The sequence below is a fragment of the Pristiophorus japonicus genome, chromosome 22 (genome assembly GCF_044704955.1).
Source record: "Pristiophorus japonicus isolate sPriJap1 chromosome 22, sPriJap1.hap1, whole genome shotgun sequence".
Classification (NCBI taxonomy): domain Eukaryota; kingdom Metazoa; phylum Chordata; class Chondrichthyes; family Pristiophoridae; genus Pristiophorus; species Pristiophorus japonicus.
This window is the reverse complement of record NC_091998.1, coordinates 58,171,712-58,193,265: the sequence shown is the minus strand read 5'-3', so window position 1 is coordinate 58,193,265 and position 21,554 is coordinate 58,171,712. Positions and strand designations below refer to the sequence as shown.

At 49.1% G+C, this 21,554-nt stretch overlaps 1 protein-coding gene across 5 annotated transcripts in view; it reads right to left on the bottom strand.

The window, feature by feature from the left end:
* The window catches only part of ggcx (gamma-glutamyl carboxylase), a 227,662-nt gene that overhangs the window by 38,268 nt on the left and 167,840 nt on the right, over positions 1–21,554 (bottom strand). For 4 of the 5 annotated variants that reach the window (XM_070866183.1, XM_070866184.1, XM_070866182.1 and 1 more), the window contains 2 exons: positions 16,992–17,150; positions 4,152–4,317 (listed from right to left, as the gene is read on the bottom strand). In XM_070866183.1, the coding sequence (XP_070722284.1) occupies positions 4,152–4,317; positions 16,992–17,150 (325 nt within the window). The remainder of the gene's footprint in view (positions 1–4,151; positions 4,318–16,991; positions 17,151–21,554) is intronic. The other variant, XM_070866185.1, reaches the window with a different exon arrangement.

The window sequence follows — 21,554 nt, the reverse complement described above, 5'->3', positions numbered from 1 at the left end:
GTGCTCTCCACTCTCTCTCCTGTGACACTGGGAACTGGTGCTCTCCACTCTCCCGTCCTGTGACAGTGGGAACTGGTGCTCTCCACTCTCTGTCCTGTGACAGTGGGAACTGGTGCTCTCCACTCTCTGTCCTGTGACACTGGGAACTGGTGCTCTCCACTCTCCCGTCCTGTGACAGTGGGAACTGGTGCTCTCCACTCTCTGACCTGTGACACTGGGAACTGGTGCTCTCCACTCTCTGTCCTGTGACACTGGGAACTGGTGCTCTCCACTCTCCCGTCCTGTGACAGTGGGAACTGGTGCTCTCCACTCTCTGTCCTGTGACAGTGGGAACTGGTGCTCTCCACTCTCTGTCCTGTGACACTGGGAACTGGTGCTCTCCACTCTCCCGTCCTGTGACAGTGGGAACTGGTGCTCTCCACTCTCTGACCTGTGACACTGGGAACTGGTGCTCTCCACTCTCTGTCCTGTGACACTGGGAACTGGTGCTCTCCACTCTCCCGTCCTGTGACAGTGGGAACTGGTGCTCTCCACTCTCCCGTCCTGTGACAGTGGGAACTGGTGCTCTCCACTCTCTCTCCTGTGACAGTTGGAACTGGTGCTCTCCACTCTCCCGTTGGTGTAGGAGGGAGGGCTTTAGTTTCCTGAACAATTGGGACCGCTTCTGGGGAAGATGGGACCTGTACAACAGAGAAGGGACCGATGTTCTCGCGGGTGGTTTTGATAGTACGGTTGGGAGGGCTTTAAACTAGCTTGGCAGGGGGATGGGAACCCAGGAGAGGGCTCTGAGCTAGTTAGAGTGGGTGGGAGCTCAGATGAACAGAACCCCAAGAAAGAATGCAAAAGGCAGGAGGCAACAGAGCAGCGTAGCACTGGGGTAAGTGTAAACCACAAGGTGATAGGAAGGGACAATATGTATGAATATAAAGGGGCTGCAGGAGGGGTCAAAACTAAAAATCATGGTTTAAAAACTAGTATTAAAACACTCTACCTAAACGCACGCAGCAATCGAAATAAAGTAAATGAATTGACGGCACAAATCATTACAAATGGGTATGATTTGGTGGCCATTACAGAAATGTGGTTGCAGGGTGGCCAAGACTGGGAATTAAACATACAGGGGTATCTGACAATTCGGAAAGATAGACAAGAAGGGAAAGGATGATATCAGGGCAGTTGTGAGAGACGATATTGGCTCTAATGAACAGAATGTTCAATCATTGTGGGTGGAGATTAGAGATAGTAAGGGGCAAAAGTCACTGGTGGGCGTAGTTTATAGGCCCCCAAATAATAACTTCACGGTGGGGCGGACAATAATCAAGGGAATAATGGAGGCATGTGAAAAGGAACGGCAGTAATCATGGGGGATTTTAACCTACATATCGATTGGTCAAATCAAATCACACGGGGTAGCCTTGAGGAGGAATTCATAGAATGCATACGGGATTGTTTCTTGGAACAGTATGTTATAGAACCTACAAGGGAGCAAGCTATCTTAGATCTGGTCCTGTGTAGTGAGACAGGAATAATAAACGATCTCCTAGTAAAAGATTCTCTCGGAATGAGCGATCACAGTATGGTTGAATTTGTAATACAGATTGAGAGTGAGGTAGTAGTGTCTCAAACGAGCGTACTATGCTTAAACAAAGGGGACTACAGTGGGATGAGGGCAGAGTTAGCTACAGTAGACTGGGAACACAGACTAAATGGTGGCACAATTGAGGAACAGTGGAGGACTTTTAAGGAGCTCTTTCATAGTGCTCAACAAAAATATCTTCCAGTGAAAAAGAAGGGCAGTAAGAGAAGGGATAACCAGCCATGGATAACCAAGGAAATAAAGGAGAGTATCAAATTAAAAACCAATGCGTACAAGGTGGCCAAGGTTAGTGGGAAACTAGAAGATTGGGAAAATTTTAAACGACAGCAAAGAATGACTAAGTAAGCAATAAAGAAGTGGAAGATAGATTACGAATGTAAACTTGCACAAAACATAAAAACAGATAGTAAAAGCTTTTACCGGTATATAAAACAGAAAAGAGTGACTAAAGTAAATGTTGGTCCCTTAGAAGATGAGAAAGGGGATTTAATAATGGGAAATGTGGAAATGGCTGAGACCTTAAACAATTATTTTGCTTCGGTCTTCACAGTGGAAGACACAAAAACCATGCCAAAAATTGCTGGTCACGGGAATGTGGGAAGGGAGGACCTTGAGACAATCACCATCACTAATGTAACGCCTCTGTTTAAAAAAGGGGACTGACAAAAGGCAGGTAACTATAGGCCGGTTAGTTTAACATCTGTAGTGGGGAAAATGCTTGAAGCTATCATTAAGGAAGAAATAGCAGGACATCTAGATAGAAATAGTGCAATCAAGCAGACGCAACATGGATTCATGAAAGGGAAATCATGTATAACTAATTTACTGGAATTCTTTGAGGATATAACAAGCACGGTGGATAGAGGTGTACCGATGGATGTGGTGTATTTAGATTTCCAAAAGGCATTCGATAAGGTGCCACAGAAAAGGTTACTGCAGAAGATAAAGGTACGCGGAGTCAGAGGAAATGTATTAGCATGGATCAAGAATTGGCTGGCTAACAGAAAGCAGAGAGTGGGGATAAATGGGTCCTTTTTGGGTTGGAAATCGGTGGTTAGTGGTGTGCCACAGGGATCGGTGTTGAGACCACAACTGTTTACAATATACATAGATGAGGGGACAGAGTGTAGTGTAACAAAATTTGCAGATGACACAAAGATTATTGGGAAAGTGGGTTGTGTAGAGGACACAGAGGCTGCAAAGAGATTTAGATAGGTTAAGCGAATGGACTAAGGTTTGGCAGACGGAATACAATGTCGGAAAATGTGAGGTCATCCACCTTGGGAAAAAAAACAGTAAAAGGGAATATTATTTGAATGGGGAGAAATTACAACATGCTGCAGTGCAGAGGGAACTGGGGGTCCTTGTGCATGAATCGCAAAAAGTTAGTTTGCAGGTGCAGCAGGTAATCAGGAAGGCGAATGGAATGTTGGCCTTCATTGCGAGAGGGATGGAGTACAAAAGCAGGGAGGTCCTGCTGCAACTGTACAGGGTATTGGTGAGGCCGCACCTGGAGTACTGCATGCAGTTTTGATCTCCTTACTTAAGGAAGGATATACTAGCTTTGGAAGGGCTACAGAGACGATTCACTAGGCTGATTCCGGAGATGAGGGGATTACCTTATGATGAAAGATTGAGTAGACTGGGTCTTTACTCGTTGGAGTTCAGAAGGATGAGGGGTGATCTTATAGAAACATTTAAAATAATGAAAGGGATAGACACGATAGAGGCAGAGAGGTTGTTTCCACTGGTCGGGGAGACTAGAACGAGGGGGCACAGCCTCAAAATACAGAGGAGCCAATTTAAAACCGAGTTGAGAAGGAATTTCTTCTCCCAGAGGGTTGTGAATCTGTGGAATTCTCTGCCCAAGGAAGCAGTTGAGGCTAGCTCATTGAATGTATTCAAGTCACAGATAGATAGATTTTTAACCAATGAGGGAATTAAGGGTTATGGGGAGCAGGCGGGTAAGTGGAGCTGAGTCCACGGCCAGATCAGCCGTGATCTTGTTGGGTGGCGGAGCAGGCTCGAGGGGCTAGATGGCCTACTCATGTTCCTAATTCTTATGTTCTTATGTTCTTATTAATGTTGGGGAAGTCCAGAGCCGGGGGTCACAGTCTAAGGATGGGAGCTGGGCCATTTGGGACCGAGATGAGGAGAGGCTTCTTCACCCAGTGAGTGGTGGGCCTGTGGGATTCTCTGCCACGGAGAGTTGTTGAGGCCAGTTCACGAGATGTATTCAGGAGGGAGTTAGATGTAGTCCTTACTACTAAGGGAGATCAAGGGGTATGGCGAGAAAGCTGGAATGGGGTACTGAAGTTGCATGTTCAGCCATGAACTCATTGAATAGTGGTGCAGGCTCGAAGGGCCGAATGGCCTACTCCTGCACCTATTTTCTATGTTTCTATGTTTCTAAATAAAAATGAGGACACGACAGGGGAAGGAGGATGAACAGAAAACACACGAGAGGAAGTTGCTCGAGCTGATCAGGAGACAATGTTTCCCCCTCAGCCTCTGAGCCAGCGACTTGTATTTGCTGAAACCCTGACTTTCCTACCAGTATCTGTTGGCATCCATGAACGTGAGCTGGAACCCGATGAGGCCATACAGGTACGAGTGGTTGTTCCATGCGGTCTTATCCAGGAAGAAGTTGTACCAGTACGGGATGAAAAACATCAGGCAGGACAGCCGGTAGAAACAGCCCAGCATGATCCCCATGGCACCTGTGGAAAGAGATGTGGGTTAGAGCATTAATACACAACCACAGTTTCTCCCTCACAAATCTCTCAAAGCACTTCACACACAATCAGTTGTTTTGAAGTGCAGTGGGACAGCAGACAATCTGTGCATATCATGATCCCAGAAACAACAATGAGGTCAATCAGTAGTTAATCTGTTCAGGGGAATGTTCCTTGAGGGAGGAACATCAGCCAGGACAGTGGAAAAACAGTGGATTAGAACACTTTTCATTTCCGGTGCCCACAGTCAGCATCAAACACTCCCAGGGCAGGTACAGCACGGGTTAGATACAGAGTAAAGCTCCCTTTACACTGTCACAAAAATGTGCCACAGAGTCCAACTTCATGTGAATGCTCCATAATCACAATAGTTGGTAATTTTTTCCCAATTCCCACAACAGCCACTTTGTGCCCTATCTGAATAAGGTTGCCAATTAGGGATAGTTCAGTGTGGTCAGCCCGTGCCCACTAGGAACAGGATTGGCACTGCCCACCAACTCTTTTCATAGGGGTCTCTTGCTGCCACCAGACAGAAGAAACTTTCATCCCATCATCTGAACTGGATTCAAACCCAGGTCCCAGAGGTGAAAGATAAGTGCCTAACCTGCGTTGCATCCCAGTCCTTCTGAATGGAGAATTCTCAAATACTAACTAAAATAAGTAGACAGCAATTTGTGCTGAAGCATGAATAACACTGAGACGGTAATTAGGTCACTGAAAATTGACAAGGGGTCAATGGGTCAGACCTGGTGGACAGCACAGCAAACTTTTTTGTTATTCATTCATGGGATGTGGGCGTCACTGGCAGGGCCAGTATTTATTGTCCATCCCTAAATTGCCCTTAAGTAGTGGTGAGCTGCCTTCTTGAACCGCTGCAGTCCGTGTGGTGAAACATACAAACATAGAAAATAGGTGCAGGAGTAGGCCATTCGGCCCTTCGAGCCTGCACCACCATTCAATATGATCATGGCTGATCATGCAACTTTAGTACCCTATTCCTGCTTTCTCTCCATACCCCTTGATTCCTTTAGCCATAAGGGCCACATCTAACTCCCTTTTGAATATATCTAATGAACTGGCACAACTTTCTGTAGTAGAGAATTCCACATACCCACAACTCTCTGAGTGAAGAAGTTTCTCCTCATCTCGGTCCTAAATGGCTTACCCCTTATCCTTAGACTGTGACCCCTGGTTCTGGACTTCCCCAACATCAGAAATATTCTTCCTGCATCTAACCTGTCCAATCCCGTCAGAATTTTATATGTTTCTATGATATTCTATGGGAAATTGTGTTGGGGAAATTGATGGGATTGAAGGCCGATAAATCCCCAGGGCCTGATGGACTGCATCCCAGAGTACTTAAGGAGGTGGCCTTGGAAATAGCGGATGCATTGACAGTCATTTTCCAACATTCCATTGACTCTGGATCAGTTCCTATCGAGTGGAGGGTAGCCAATGTAACCCCACTTTTTAAAAAAGGAGGGAGAGAGAAAACAGGGAATTATGGACCGGTCAGCCTGACATCAGTAGTGGGTAAAATGATGGAATCAATTATTAAGGATGTCATAGCAGCGCATTTGGAAAGAAGTGACATGATAGGTCCAAGTCAGCATGGATTTGTGAAAGGGAAATCATGCTTGACAAATCTTCTGGAATTTTTTGAGGATGTTTCCAGTAGAATGGACAAGGGAGAACCAGTTGATGTGGCATATTTGGACTTTCAGAAGGCTTTCGACAAGGCCCCACACAAGAGATTAATGTGCAAAGTTAAAGCACATGGGATTGGGGGTAGTGTGCTGACATGGATTGAGAACTGGTCGTCAGACAGGAAGCAAAGAGTAGGAGTAAATGGGGACTTTTCAGAATGGCAGGCAGTGACTAGTGGGGTACCGCAAGGTTCTGTGCTGGGGCCCCAGCTGTTTACAATGTACATTAATGATTTGGACGAGGGGATTAAATGTAGTATCTCCAAATTTGCGGATGGCACTAAGTTGGGTGGCAGTGTGAGCTGCGAGGAGGATGCTATGAGGCTGCAGAGTGACTTGGATAGGTTAGGTGAGTGGGCCAATGCATGGCAGATGAAGTATAATGTGGATAAATGTGAGGTTATCCACTTTGGTGGTAAAAACAGAGAGACAGACTATTATCTGAATGGTGACAGATTAGGAAAAGGGGAGGTGCAAAGAGACCTGGGTGTCATGGTGCATCAGTCATTAAAGGTTGGCATGCAGGTACAGCAGGCAGTTAAGAAAGCAAATGGCATGTTGGCCTTCATAGCGAGGGGATTTGAGTACAGGGGTAGAGAGATGTTGCTACAGTTGTACAGGGCCTTGGTGAGGCCACGCCTAGAGTATTGTGTACAGTTTTGGTCTCCTAACTTGAGGAAGGACATTCTTGCTATTGAGGGAGTGCAGCGAAGGTTCAACAGACTGATTCCCGGGATGGCGGGACTGACATATGAAGAAAGACTGGATCAACTGGACTTGTATTCACTGGAGTTCAGAAGAATGAGAGGGGATCTCATAGAAACGTTTAAAATTCTGACGGGTTTAGACAGGTTAGATGCAGGAAGAATGTTCCCAATGTTGGGGAAGTCCAGAACCAGGGGTCACAGTCTAAGGATAAGGGGTAAGCCATTTCGGACCGAGATGAGGAGAAACTTCTTCACCCAGAGAGTGGTGAACCTGTGGAATTCTCTACCAGAGAAAGTTGTTGAGGCCAATTCACTAAATATATTCAAAAAGGTGTTAGATGTAATCCTTAGTACTAGGGGGAACAAGGGGTATGGCGAGAAAGCAGGAATGGGGTACTGAAGTTGCATGTTCAGCCATGAACTCACTGAATGGCGGTGCAGGCTCGAAGGGCTGAATGGCCTACTCCTGCACCTATTTTCTATGTTTTTATGTTTCTATATCCTCTCTCATTCTTCTAAATTCCATTGAATACAAGCCTAGTCGATCCAGTCTTTCTTCATATGTCAGTCCTGTCATCCCGGGAATCAATCTGGTGAACCTTCGCTGCACTCCCTCAATAGCAAGAATGTCCTTCCTCAGATTAGGAGACCAAAACTGTACACAATATTCAAAGTGTGGCCTTACCAAGGCCCTGTACAACTGTAGTAAGACCTCCCTCTCCTATACTCGAATCCTCTCGCTATGAAGGCCAACATGCCATTTGCCTTTTTCACCGCCTGCTGCACCTGTATGCCAACCTTCAATGACTGATGTACCATGACACCCAGGTCTCGTTGCACCTCCCCCTTTATCAATCTGTCACCATTCAAATAATAATCAGCCCTCCTGTTTTTAACCACCAAAGTGGATAATCTCACATTTATCCACATTAATTCCTGCAGCGCTATTAGGGAGGGAATTCCAGGATTTTGACTCAGCGATGAAGGAACGGTGATATATTTCCAAGTCAGCTGATATGTGATTTGGAGGGGAACTTGCAAATGGTAGTGTTCCCATTCATCTGCTACCCTAGATCTTCTAGGTGGCAGAGGTCACCAGTTTGGGAGGTGCTGCCGAAGTGGCCTTGGTGAGTTGCTGTAATGTATCTTGTAGATGGTACCCACTGCAGCCACGGTGCGCCATTGGTGGATGGAGTGAATATTTAAGGTGGTGGGTGGGGTGCCAATCAAGCGGGTTGCATTGTCCTTGATTGTGTCAAGTTTCTTGAGTTTGTTGGAGCTGCACGCATCCAGGCAAGTGTTTTCTGACTTGTGCCTTGTAAATGGTGAAAAAGCTTTGGGGAGTCAGGAAGGGAGATATTCACCACCCAGCCTCTGACCCACTCTTGTTGCCACAGTATTTATGTGGCTGGTCCAGTTAAGTTTCTGGTCAATGGTGACTCCTAGGATGTTGATGGTGGGGGATTCGGCAATGGTAACGACGTTGAATGTCAAGTGGCAGTGGTTAGACTCTCACTTGTTGGAAATAGTCATTGCCTGGCACGTGTGGCGCGAATGTTACTTGCCACTTCTCAGTCTAAGTCTAAATGTCATCCAGGTCTTGCTGCATGCGGTCATGGACTGCTTCATTATCTGAGGAGTTGCGAATGACACTGAACACTGCAATCATCAGCGAACATCCCCACTTCTGACCTTATGTTGGAGGGAAGGTCATTGATGAAGCACTGAAGATGGTTGGGCCTAGGACACTGCCCTGAGGAACTCCTGCAATGATGTCCTGGAGCTGTGATGATTGGTTTTGATTGTTGAAGGTCATATTCCTTTGTGCTAGGTATGACTCCAGCCAGTGGAGAGTTTTCCTCCTGATTCCCATTGACTTCAATTTTACTCGGGCTCCTTGATGCCACACTCGGTCAAATGCTGCCTTGATGTCAAGGGCAGTCACTCTCGCCTCACCTCTGGAATTTAGCACTTTTGTCCATGTTTGGACCAAGGCTCTAATGAATTCTGGACCGAGTGGTTCTGGCAGAATCCAAACCAAGCATCAGAGAGCAGATGCCGCTTGATAGAACTGTCGATAAAATCTTCCGTCACTTTGCTGATGATTGAGAGTAGACTGATGGGGCGGTAATTGGCCGGATTGGATTTGTCCTGCTCTTTGTGGACAGGACATACCTGGGCAGTTTTCCACATTGTCAGATAGATGCCAGTGTTGTACCTGCACCAGAACAGCTTGGCTAGAGGCGTGGCTAGTTCTGGAGCACAAGTCTTCAGCACGACAACCTGGATGTTATTGGGGACTATAGCCTTTGCTGTTTCCAGTGCGCTCAGCCGTTTCTTGATATCACGTGGAGTGAATCGAATTAGCTGAAGTCTGGCTTCTGTGATGGTGGGGACCTCAGGAGGAGGCTGATATGAATCATCCACTATGTACTTCTAGTAGAAGATGGTTGAAAACACTTCAGCCTTGCATTCTGCACTCACGAGCTGAGCTCCGTCATCATTGAGGATGGGGATATTCATGGAGCCTCCTCCTCCCGTTAGTTATTTAATGGTCCACCATCATTCACGACTGGATATGGCAGGACTGCAGAGCTTTGATCTGATCCGTTGATTGTGGGATCGCTTCACTCTGTCGAGAGCATGCTGCTTCCTCTGTTTAGCATGCAGGTAGTCCTTGTTGCAGTTTCCAAAGTTTGGTACCTCATTTTTAGGTACACCTGGTGCTGCTCCTGGCATGCTCTTCTGCACTCCTCATTGAACCAGGGCTGGTCCCCTGGCTTGATGGTAATGGTAGAGAGGGATATGCCGGTGGATATGCCTCGTGGATGCCCACTTTTGAGCTGCTAGATCTGTTCTGAATCTACCCTATTTAGCACGGTGGTAGTGCCACACAACATGATGGAGGGTGTCCTCAGCATTGGCCCTGGAAATGTAAATAGAGAGGGTGACATCAGTCGGCGTGCAACGATGGCTTAGCGGCACCTCAGCGAACTTGGACCTTAGCGCTGAGTTCAGTGCCGGGTCCTAAGCTCGCTTTGAAAAGGGAGCGTGCAGCAGACTGACAGAGGCGCTGTCAGCACCTCTTAAAATGAAACACACATCTTTCGGGTAAGTTTGCATTTAAGCTTTTGGAGTGGATTTTTTTGATTTTATTTAAATAGTTGCTTGGTGAAATATATGTTAAGTATGTAAGGAGTGCTGTTGGATGCTTGGAAGGTCTCGGATGGTTAAGGAAGGCTTCTGAGAAGACAGAAAGTGCTGGAAATACTCAACAGGTCAAGCAACAAGCGTGGAGAGAGATGCTGCCTGCCCTGCTGAATATTTCCAGCATTTTCTGCTTTTATTTCAGAATTACACCATTTGCTGGCAGAGGGAAGAGGAAGATGCAGGAGAGGAAGCAGAAGAAAGGATGCAACCCAGACAGCCCCTTTCTTGCCAGGGTAACCGGGATGGATTCATTCACCTGCGGTACCAGTGACCACAACCCCATTCCCCTTTCCACGTTTGTCCCACACCTTACCTTCCCTTTGTTACTGACCATCACAGCATCCTCTTGGCCACACTGCTGAAATGAAAGCCACCACAAAGCAAACTTTTCAATGCAACTTTATACATCTATATATTCAAATCAACTTATGCATTCCCTTAGCGACTGTCTGGTGTGTGCCTTTGCTTATGTACGTGGTTATTTGTAACTCCCAAGACTCTGATTTGGCCCCCTTGATGACAAGACCTGATTGGTCCCCTTGGCGGATAAGACACACCCAGCAGTTTCTCTTTGCAAAGTGTAATTCGAGCCATTCTGACTGCTGACTCCTGACAGAACAGAAAAGAACTGAGCTCACTTTGAACAGACGGGGCTCACTCTCACAGGTAAAGACCTTCTCACCCCCCCACCCAAAGTTCTTGCCCCCACACCCCCAGTTCCTGACCTTCTTCCTCCCTCCGCCCAAGTGCCTGACCTTCTCCCCCTGCCCAAGTTCCTCCCTCACGGATTGATGACCTTCTCCCCCTACCCAAGTTCCTCCCCCACGGATTGATGACCTTCTCCCCTCCAACAAGTTCCTGACCTTCATTCCGGAGCTTCTCACTTCCTTTGCCCCTGCCCCCCCACCCCCCATAGGGGGGGCATTGTGTTTGGGTCACAGATTGTTGACAGGTTTATTGGGTATGAAGTGAATAGTGACAGTGTCATGACTTCCGAATTTCGTCCGGTCTTACCATCTGGATCACATTCTCACTCTCAATCCCCCCTTTAGAACTGGATCTTGTTCTTCCACCATCCCCACTCTGCTCTCTGTACTCTTTTAACCCCCCCCCAAAAGTTCCTGACCTCCTCTCTCCACCCCCTCCGATTCCCCCGATCTCTCCACCCCCTCCGATCTCCCCCTCCCCGATCTTTCCCCTCCTCTCCGACCTCTCCCTCCTCTCCTCTCTTTCCCCCCCTTAACTCCCCCACTTCAATCCAATCTTCTCTCGGGCCTTCTCAGACCCACAGAGCTGAGGAATACGTGGCGCGCTGTATGGTAGCTGCAACTGTGGGGTACTGCGCATGAGCGGCCGGACCTTGTTGACAGCGCCCATGCTCAGAAGGGGATGGGGTGCCCAATACAGAAGGCGATGGGGTGCCCATACTCAGAAGGCGATGGGATGCCCAATACAGAAGGGGATGGGGTGCCCATACTCAGAAGGCGATGGGGTGCCCATACTCAGAAGGCGATGGGGTGCCCATACTCAGAAGGCGATGGGGTGCCCAACACAGAAGGGGCCCAGGCTGCCTGCGCGCATGTGGAGAAGGACACAAACATGCTTGCTTATCCTACTGATGTCATGCGGTGCGCCCACAGTGGATGTAGCATGGATATCGATGAACTGGTCAGTTGGACAGAAAAGTGGCAAATGGAATTCAATCCGGAGAAGTGTGAGGTAATGCATTTGGGGAGGAACAACAATACAAGGGACTACACAATGGGCTGGCTTTTCAGGTCGCTTGCACTCCGGTTTTCGTGGGACTTGACCCTCCGTGGCGAAAAATGGTGCGTTGAGGTCTCTTGCGTCCGGTCGCGATCCTCCGGTTGGGTTTTGCAGTGGCGCTTGGAAGGACCGCCGTGAAGCGCTGCGCCGGGTGTGCAATGGCTCTGATTGTGACACTGACAGTAGTTTCGACTCGATCCCGACCCGTACATCCCGAAGCGCGCCCCGCGATGACCGCCAGGGAAAACACAGCGGCCCAGTCCTGCCCGCGGCGGTGAGGTGGATAAAGTGCAAAAAAGATAAGTTCCAGTGTTTATTCTTTTATTTTTTTGTTGTAGCGATTTGTGTTGTGGTGGTGTGGGCAATGTTTTTTTAATGTTTTTATGAAGATTTTTTCCCCCTCCCAAGGCCTCTCTCGGAGCGCTCCCGGCCCCGCAGTTGGCGAGGTTCCCGTTTTTGCGCCGCGAAAGTTGTACAACGTCTCCCTTTGCGCTGCGCTCCTGGTGCAGGGCCCAGATGGCAAAAATTTCTCCTCACAGCGCAGACGTTACTGGGCGGTAACTTTCCCAACCCGCCTCCGTTTTCGACCTGAAATCGCCAAAGCCAAAAATCCAGCCCATAAAATTGGAGGATACTGAGAGGTGTGGAGAAACAGAGGACCTTTGGAGTATATGTCCACAGATCCTTAAAGTTAGCAGGACAGCTCGATAAGGTAGTTAAAAAGGCATACGGAATGCTTTCCTTTATTAGCTGAGGCATGGAATACAAGAGCAGAGAGATTATGTTTGAACTGTATAAAACACTAGTTAGGCCACAGCTAGAGTACTGCGTGCAATTCTAGTCACCACATTACAGGAAGGATGTGATTGCATCAGAGAGGGTACAGAGGAGATTTACGAGGATGTTGGCAGGACTGGAAAACTTTAGCTATGAGGGAAGATTGGATAGGCTGGGGTTGTTTTCTTTGGAACGGGGGGGCTGAGGGGAGATTTAATTGAGGTGTATAAAAATATGCGGGGCCTAGATAAAGTGGATATTTCCCTTAGCAGAGAGGTCAATAACCAGGGGCATAGATTTAAAGTAGTTGGTAGAAGGATTAGAGGGGAGATGAGGAGACATTTCTTCACCCAGAGGGGGGTGGGGGTCTGGAACTCACTGCCTGAAAGGGTGGTAGAGGCAGAAACCCTCACCACATTTTAAAGGTACTTGGATGTGCACTTAAAGAGCCGTAACCTGCAGGGCTACGGACCTAGTGCTGGAAGGTGGGATTAGGCTGGGTAGCTCTCTTTCGACTGGTGCGGACACGATGGGCCGAATGGCCTCTTTCTGTGTCGTAATTTTCTATGATTTTATAGCTGGTGGAATGCTGCTGCCTTTCAGTGGGAGACACTGCAAATGGCCTTGCTGCTCGAGCTTGAGGAGCTGGTGGCTGGGAGTGTGAAATCGAGTGAAGGGATTCCTTCTTCGTCACTCTTCACTCCCTATTCTTGGTTAACCACTGGCTGGGCAGGCTGAATTTCTGCCGTGTGTGAAATGAGGAAGGCACAAGTGTGGTGATGTGGCGAGGAGAGCGAAAACATGAGGCACATGCAAAAAAGAGGATAACGTATGCAGATACCAGCATCTTGTATCCTTTCAGCCCCGCCGCTGGCCAAGGGCTCAGCCAAGCCCCTGCCAAGAATGGCCAGCACCGTCTCCTCCAAGAGGGTGAGGGGAAGCTAGGAATGGGGGGATGCCTGGTGGTTCGTACAGATTGTTGGTAGGTGAGTGATTGGTGGGAGAGAGGATGGAGTCATGCATTGAGAAGTGTGTGAGGCTCATGATGCAGTTGATAGGAGACAGCTTCTGAAGATGCATTTACTGACCTGCACCACTGGTCTGAGGTCATGAAGCTTCTTTAGGTGTTGGAGCCAGGTGGTGGGTGGGGGGGAAACACACTCCTGGCATTGATGGCTTCGGTGATCTGGTCCCACACAAAGCTGGAGTGCTGAATGCACGGACACGATGGGCCGAATGGCCTCCTTCTGTGTCGTAATTTTCTATGATTTTATAGCTGGTGGAATGCTACTGCCTTTCAGTGGGAGACACTGCAAATGGCCTTGCTGCTCGAGCTGAATGCGGGACCCGAGGTGCCCTTTCCCTCGTTTGCTGAGCCAGTTGGGTTCATGCTGATGCACGTTTCCTACTTTGTTTTCGGTGCGGAAGGTAATTCAGCTTTAAGTGCTAAAGACTCCCATCTGGGGATTCTTTTTAACGTTCATTTATTTTTAGAAGTTGAGCTGTAAAGGCTGAAAATTCTATATTTTTATTTTTATCGTTTCAGAAGGCATTGCTGTTTTAACAAAACAACAATCCATTGCCCTTTTAAGACCTCACAATGCTTTGCAAAATCACAGCCTCGTGTTCAGAGGCTGTTCGTAGTTGTATCACCGCTTGTAGACGCCTGGGGCCTGATGTCAGGACGAATGGGTTTAGTGCTGGGCTAATTTTTCAGTGCCAATTTTTCAGTCCTGTCAGTGTAACCATTTTCAGTGGCCGGTAACCCTTGGCCGCGGTGGCATCAGCAGCTATTGTGGCGGCCACAAATTTCTAGGTTATAATCTTACAAAGTTCTGATCAAGTTTTAAGAGTCTCAGCTGAGAAGTTGATCAGCAGACTGCACTTGCTGCCAGAAAGTTTACATTTCTTTTTATATTTAGAATATCTTACATCTTTACATGGACAACGGAACATTGTTAAATAAAGCTACTACCTACCCAATGACAAGCAGATAGTTTCAGTTCCACCATTACCCAACTATTCACCTCCATTATCTTCCCTTCATCCCAAACATTACAGGCTATTAAAATGGGAGCTTGATGTATTGAGAGAAGAGCTTCCCAATTTGCTTAACCTCCTCTTCTCAACCTTGCTGCTGGCTTGTGCCATGGGTCTCAGCCTTACCTTTAGTTTCTCAATGTAAAACATGAGCTACCTTGGCTGGCTGGATAACGGTAGTTATGGATATGTGCTCGAGTGTACAATAGAGGGCTTTTTTTTGTTCTGCCACAAGTCAGGTATCATACAACCAGAAAAATTTACGGCATAGAAGGAGGCCAATCCGCCGATTGTGTCGTTGACGGCCGGAAACAGCTATCCAGCCTAATCCCACCTTCCAGGTTTTGGTCCTTAGCTCTGTCAGTTACGAAACTTCAAATACATATTCAAGCACCATTTAAATGCGATGGGGTTTTCTGCCCCTACCACCCTTTCAGGCAGTGAGTTTCAGAGCCCCACCACCCTCTTGGTAAAAATGTTTCTCCTCAACTCCCTTATAATCCTTCTACCAATCACTTTAAATCTGTGCCCCCTGGTTATTGACCCCTCTGCTAAGCGAAATAGGTCCATCCTACCCACTCCATCTCGGTCCCACATAAGTTTATACACCTCAATTAAGTCATCCCTCCGCTTCCTCTGTTCCAAAGAAAACAGACCCAGCCTACTCAATCTTTTCTCATAGCTAAAGTTTTCCAGTTCAGGTAAATCCCCTCTGTATCCTCTCTAGTTCAATCACATATTTCCTTTAATGTGGTGACCAGAACTGTACGCAGTACTCCAGCTGTGGCCTAACTAGTGTTTTAGACAGTTCAAGCATAACCTCCCAGCTCTTGTATTCTATGCTTTGGCTAATAAAGGAAAATATCCTGTATGCCTTTTTAACCACGTTATCTACCTGGCCTCCTACCCTCAGGGATCTGTGGACATGCACTCCAAGGTCCCTCTACATTTCTCAGTGTCCTACCACTTAATGTGTATTCCCTTGCCTTGTTAGCCCTCCCCAAATGCATTACCTCACACCTCTCCAGATTGAATTCCATTTGCCACTGTTCTGCCCACCTGACCAGTCCATTGATATCTTAGAAACATAGAAACATAGAAAATAGGTGCAGGAGTAGGCCAGTCGGCCCTTCGAGCATGCACCGCCTTTCAACAAGATCATGGCTGATCACCCACCCCAGCACCTCCCCCCCCAAGCCCCCTCCACACCCCCCCAGCCGCAAGGACCACATCCAACTCCCTCCCGAACACATCCAATGAACTGGCATCAACAACTCTCCGCGGCAGGGAACCACACAGGCCAACAACTCCCCGAGTGAAGAGGTCTCTCCCAATCCCAGCCCCAAATAGCCCCCCCCATCCCAAGAGCGTGCCCCCCCGCCCCTCCCCCCCCCCCCGGCTCCGGACCCACCCAACACCGGGAACACTCCCCCCGCACCCAACCCGCCCCGTCCTGTCAGAATCCTTCCCAAATGCCGAACACCCCCAGATGTCGAGCCCCCAGCCCCGGCCACCTCGGAGCCACGCCCGCGCGACACCAACCACACCACATCCACCAACCGCCATCTGCGCAATCAACCCGTCCACCCCACTCTGAACACTCCCCGCACCGAGGCACAGAGCCCCCAGGCCCGCCCCTCCAACACACTTCGCTGCAATGTGGCCCCTCCTGTCCCCGGCCCTGGGTTTCTCCGCCCCCACCTCCCCTCCATCTTCCTGCAGTCTACAGCTTTCTTCCTCATTATCACCCACACAGCCAATTTTTGTATCCTCTGCAAACTTCTTAATCATACCCCCTACATTCAAGTCTAAATCATTGATGTACAATACAAAAAAGCAAGAGACTTAGTACTGAGCCCTGTGGAACCCCACTGCAAATAACCTTCCAGTCATAAAAACACCCATCGACCATTTACTATTTGCTTCATGTCACTTAGCCAATTTTGGATTCTACTTGCCACTCTCCCTTGGATCCCATGGGCTTTTACTTTCCTGACCAATCTGCCATGTGGGACCTTGTCTAAAGCTTTACTAAAATCCATGTTGACTACATCAAACGCGCTACCCTCATCGACCCCCCCTCGTTACCTCCTCAAAACAAAAACAGTCAAGTTAGTGACACACGACCTTCCTTTAACAAATCCATGCTGATTGTCCTTGATTAATCTGTGCCTTTCTAAATGACGATTAATACAGGTACTGTCCCTCAGAATTTTTTCCAATAATTTGCCCACCACCAGGGTTAGACTGTCTGGCCTGCAATGACTCGGTCCATCCCTTTCTCCCTTTTTTAACAACAGTACAACATTAGCAGTCCTCCAGCACAATACCTGTAGCCAGAGAGGATTGGAAAATGATGGTCAGATAAATCCTCACAATAATTCCCTTATCTGCAATCTGTAACCATTTCATGAACATGGCCCTAGAGTTGGGCCAAAGGCCTGAGACTCACCTAACCACATGATGACAAAGACTACATACATCCAGTCCAAGGGGAAAGGCTCCAAGAAGTTGAATAGAGGAAAACGACAGACCACCATTTCATCAAAGTACCTGTGATCCAGCGAACTCAAACCCCGCTCTTGTGGAATGTCAAGGGACATCAGCAGACCTGCGGAGGGAAGGGAGAGAAAGGCTTCAGTTTTCAGACTCTGCTCAAGAGTCCTTCCCGATTATTACAGGATTGCCCTTTCCAATCATCCAGCGGTTGGTTAAGTTTGTGAGTGGCTGTGAGCCGAAGCCTGTGTGGGTAAAGGTACTGCCCATTGGGGGACGGAACCACACATTAAGCTGCATTAACTGGTCTCCTTCCGAGCAGTTCCACAGCTTAATTCGTTTCAGCACTCTGGATTATCGAGAAGAAAATCATAGAATCATACACCACAGAAGGAAGCCATTCGGCCCATCATGCCTCTTTGAAAGAGTAATGCAGCCTCGCTAATCCAAGCCAGGAGCCATTTGGGGATAGTGTGTTAAAAAGATCAGAGCAAATAGCCAGGGTAATTTGCAGGAGTACACATCAGCGTACCTTCAGGAAAGAGGGACTCTGTAGACTAGAGGTTAGGACAGTATGCTTTCACTAAATTGAGTTTTATTTGGGCAGTTTACTACTGCAGTTGGCAAAATGTTCAGAAATCACCCAGAAGAGACAGCCTGGTCAGGCCAGCCTCGGCTCAGCTCCCTGTAACCAGACCAGCCTCGGCTCAGCTCCCTGTGACCCGGCCAGCCTCAGCCCAGCTCCCTGTGACCCGGCCAGCCTCGGCCCAGCTCAGCTCCCTGTGACCAGACCAGCCTCGGCTCAGCTCCCTGTGACCCGGTCAGCCTCGGCCCAGCCCAGCTCCCTGTGACCCGGCCAACCTCGGCCCAGCTCAGCTCGCTGTGACCAGGCCAGCCTCGGCTCAGCTCAGCTCCCTGTGACCAGGCCAGCCTCGGCTCAGCTCCCTGTGACTAGGCCAGTCTTGGCTCAGCTCCCTGCGACCAGGCCAACCTCGGCTCAGCTCCCTGTGACCAGGCCAGCCTCGGCTCAGCTCCCTGTGACCAGGCCAGTCTTGGCTCAGCTCCCTGCGACCAGGCCAACCTCAGCTCAGCTCCCTGGGGCCATGCTAGCCTCGGCCCAGCTCCCCGTGACCCGGCCAGCCTCGGCCCAGCTCCCTGTGACCAGGCCAGCCTCGGCCCAGCTCAGCTCCCTGTGACCAGACCAACCTCGGCCCAGTTCCCTGTGACCTGGCCAGCCTCGGCCCAGCTCAGCTCCCTGTGACCTGGCCAGCCTCGGCCCAGCTCAGCTCCCTGTGACCTGGCCAGCCTCGGCCCAGCTCTGCTGTGTGCGCCCCGGGCAGCCTCGGCTGTGAAACAGAACACTACTGCTATTAAAAATGCAAAGTGAAAAAACATCCTAACCAGCTCAAGAAGTGAATACATATGTAAGCAGAAACTGGAAATAAAACGTATCACACACAAAACACAGGTACAGCCTGACTGAGGCTGAGCTCTCAGGAATGTGAGCTGGCCTCTGTGTTTAATTATGTTGCCTCCAGATAACGAGCGAGGGATGTGAGCCTTTGGCTTTCACAGGAAATCTGGGAATGGTTAGGAAGGGAAAGAACAAATCCCTACATGTATTTTTATTGGGAGTGGTAATGAGACTGACATTCCACAACATCAGGGAACACACGCCAGTTGTTGCTTCTTTTCCCATTCACCATTCTGGACTATTGATTGGATACAGTTCCTTGGGTGACACACACACACATAGGAAAAGGAGGAGGCCATTGAGCCTCTCGAGCCTGTTCCGCCATTCAGTGAGATCATGACTGATCTGTGACCTAACTCCATATATACCCCTATGTCCCATATCCCTTAATACCTACCGTTAACAAAAATAATTCAATTATCAGATTTTAAACTACCAATTGATCTAGCATCAATTACCGTTTGCAGAAGAGAGTTCCAAACTTCTACCGCCCTTTGGGCCGAAGTTTCCACACGCGCCTAGAACGGCGCAGTCCCGACCTGGACGCCCGTTTCTCGCGCCACAAAGTGCACCTAAAAAAATCCTCGGTATTCTCCACCTACCTGCATGTCCTCTGGCCCTCGGCGCAGCCAGCACGAGCTGTGGGGGGGGGGGGGGAGCCAGGTCCCTGCGCTGAAAACAGTGCCGGGACCTCTGCACATGCGCGCTACAGTGGGCACGCAAGTGCAGTAGCTCCAGGCGCCGAACTGTGTGGGAGGGGCCCGAAGCACGCAGCCCCTAGCCCTGGCTGAATGGCCTCACTGGGGCTGCGTGAATAAGGCTCCTCCCACGGCCAGCTCCTGCTCCCCCCCCCGACCAGACCCGACACTCGCTCCCCCCCCCCCCCCCCCTGCCTCCGGACCAGACCCGACACCCACTGCCCCCTCCCCCCCCCCGGACCAGACCCGACACCCGCTCCCCACCCCCCCCACCCCCGACTGACCCGACCCGCGCTCTTGTTCCCGCTCCCCGCCTCTCCGACTGGACCCGACCCGAGCTCCTGTTCCCGCTCCGCCCCCCCCGACTGGACCCGACCCGCGCTCCTGTTCCCGCTCTCCCCCCCCCACCCCCCGCGCTCCTGTTCCCGCTCCCCGCCACCCCCGACTGGACCTGACCCGACCCGCGCTCCCGCCCCCCGACCCGACCCGACTCCCGCTCCCGGACTGGATCCGACCTGACCTCTCCTCTCCCCTCCCTCTCCCCTCCCTCCTCTCTCTCCCTCTCCCCTCCCCCCCTTCCCTCCCTCTCTCCCCCCCTCTCTCTCTCTCTCTCTCTCTCCCCCCACTCCCCCACTCCCTCTCTCTCTCTCTCTCCCCCCCCCCCAACCCGAACCGAACCTCCCCGACCCGACCCAACCTAACGCCACCTACCTGTAAATCTGGTGCTGGGGACGGGCCCTGCCCGAGGTCTCGGGCCGGCCCGTTCAGCCTTCGGTCCCGAAAGGCCTGCCTGAAGCACTTTCACACAGGTAGGAAGATGGTTTATTTACTCTTTTCTTTGCTTATAAATGTTTATTCAGGTTGGATTTATTTGTATAATATTTGTATAAGTATAAATAAGGATTTATTATATAATTTAATGATTTCCCTTCCCCCCCCCCACCTCGTTCTGGACGCCTAATTTGTAACCTGCGCCTGATTTTTTAATGTGTAGAACAGGTTTTTTCAGTTCTACAAAAATCTTCACTTGCTCCATTCTACTTTAGTTTGGAGTACGTTTTCACTGTGGAAACTTTCAAATCAGGCGTCAGTGGCTGGACACGCCCCCTTTTGAAGAAAAAATTCTGTTCCAAAATAGAACTGTTCTACCTGACTAGAACTGCAGAAAAAAAAAATGTGGAGAATTGCGATTTCTAAGATAGTCAGTTCTCCACCAGTTGCTCCTAAAAATCAGGCGCAAATCATGTGGAAACTTGGGCCCTTTATGTGTAGAAATGTTTCCTAACTTCACTCCTGAAAGGCCTGTCTCTAATATTTAAACTCTGTCCCCTAATTCTAGACTCCACAACCAGCGAAAATAGTTTCTCTCTATCTACCCTATCTGTTCCCCTTAATATCTTGAAAACTTCGATCAAATCATCCCTTAACCATCTAAATTCCGGGGAACATAACCCTATTTTGTGCAATCTCTCCTCCTTATGTAAACCTTAGAGTTCGGGTATCATTCTGGTAAACCTCTCCCTCCAAGGCCAATATATCCTCCCTAAGGTGTGGTGCCCAGAACGGCTCACAGTGCTACAGGTGTGGTCTAACCAGGGCTTTGTATAGCTGCAACATATCTTCTATTCCCTTGTATTTGAGTCCTCTAGATATAAAGGCTAGCATTCCATTAGACTTCTAAAATTATTTTCTGTACCTGTCCATGACACTTTAATGATCTATGTACATGGACCCCTAAGTATCTTTGGGTCTTCACTGTTTCTAACTTGTCACTAGTTAGAAAGTACCCTGTTCTATCCTTTTTAGGTCCAAAGTAGATTACCTCACATTTGTCTACATTGTAATCCATTTGCCACAGTTTTTCCTATTCAAGTAATCTATTAATATCGCTTTGTGCTATTATATATTCTATATAATGCAACTAGAGAGGAATCTCCCGGTTATTGGCCACTGGGAAAGTCATCGCTAGAATCCTCCTCAACCGTCTTCTCCCTGTGGCTGAGGAGCTCCTCCCGGAGTCGCAGTGCGGATTCCGTCTGCTATTGAGTACAACGGACATGATCTTCACGGCATGACAACTGCAAGAGAGATGCAGGGAACAGCACCAACCCTTGTACATGGCCTTCTTTGACCTCACAAAGGCCTTTGACACTGTTAACCGCGAGGGACTATGGGGCGTCCTCCTCCGTTTTGGCTTCCCCCAAAAGTTTGTCACCATCCCCCGCCTGCTCCACGCGACATGCAAGCCATGATCCTGACCAATGGATCCACCACAGACCCAATCCACGTCCAGACCGGGGTCAAACAGCGCTGCGTCATTGCGCCAACCCTCTTCTCGATCTTACTC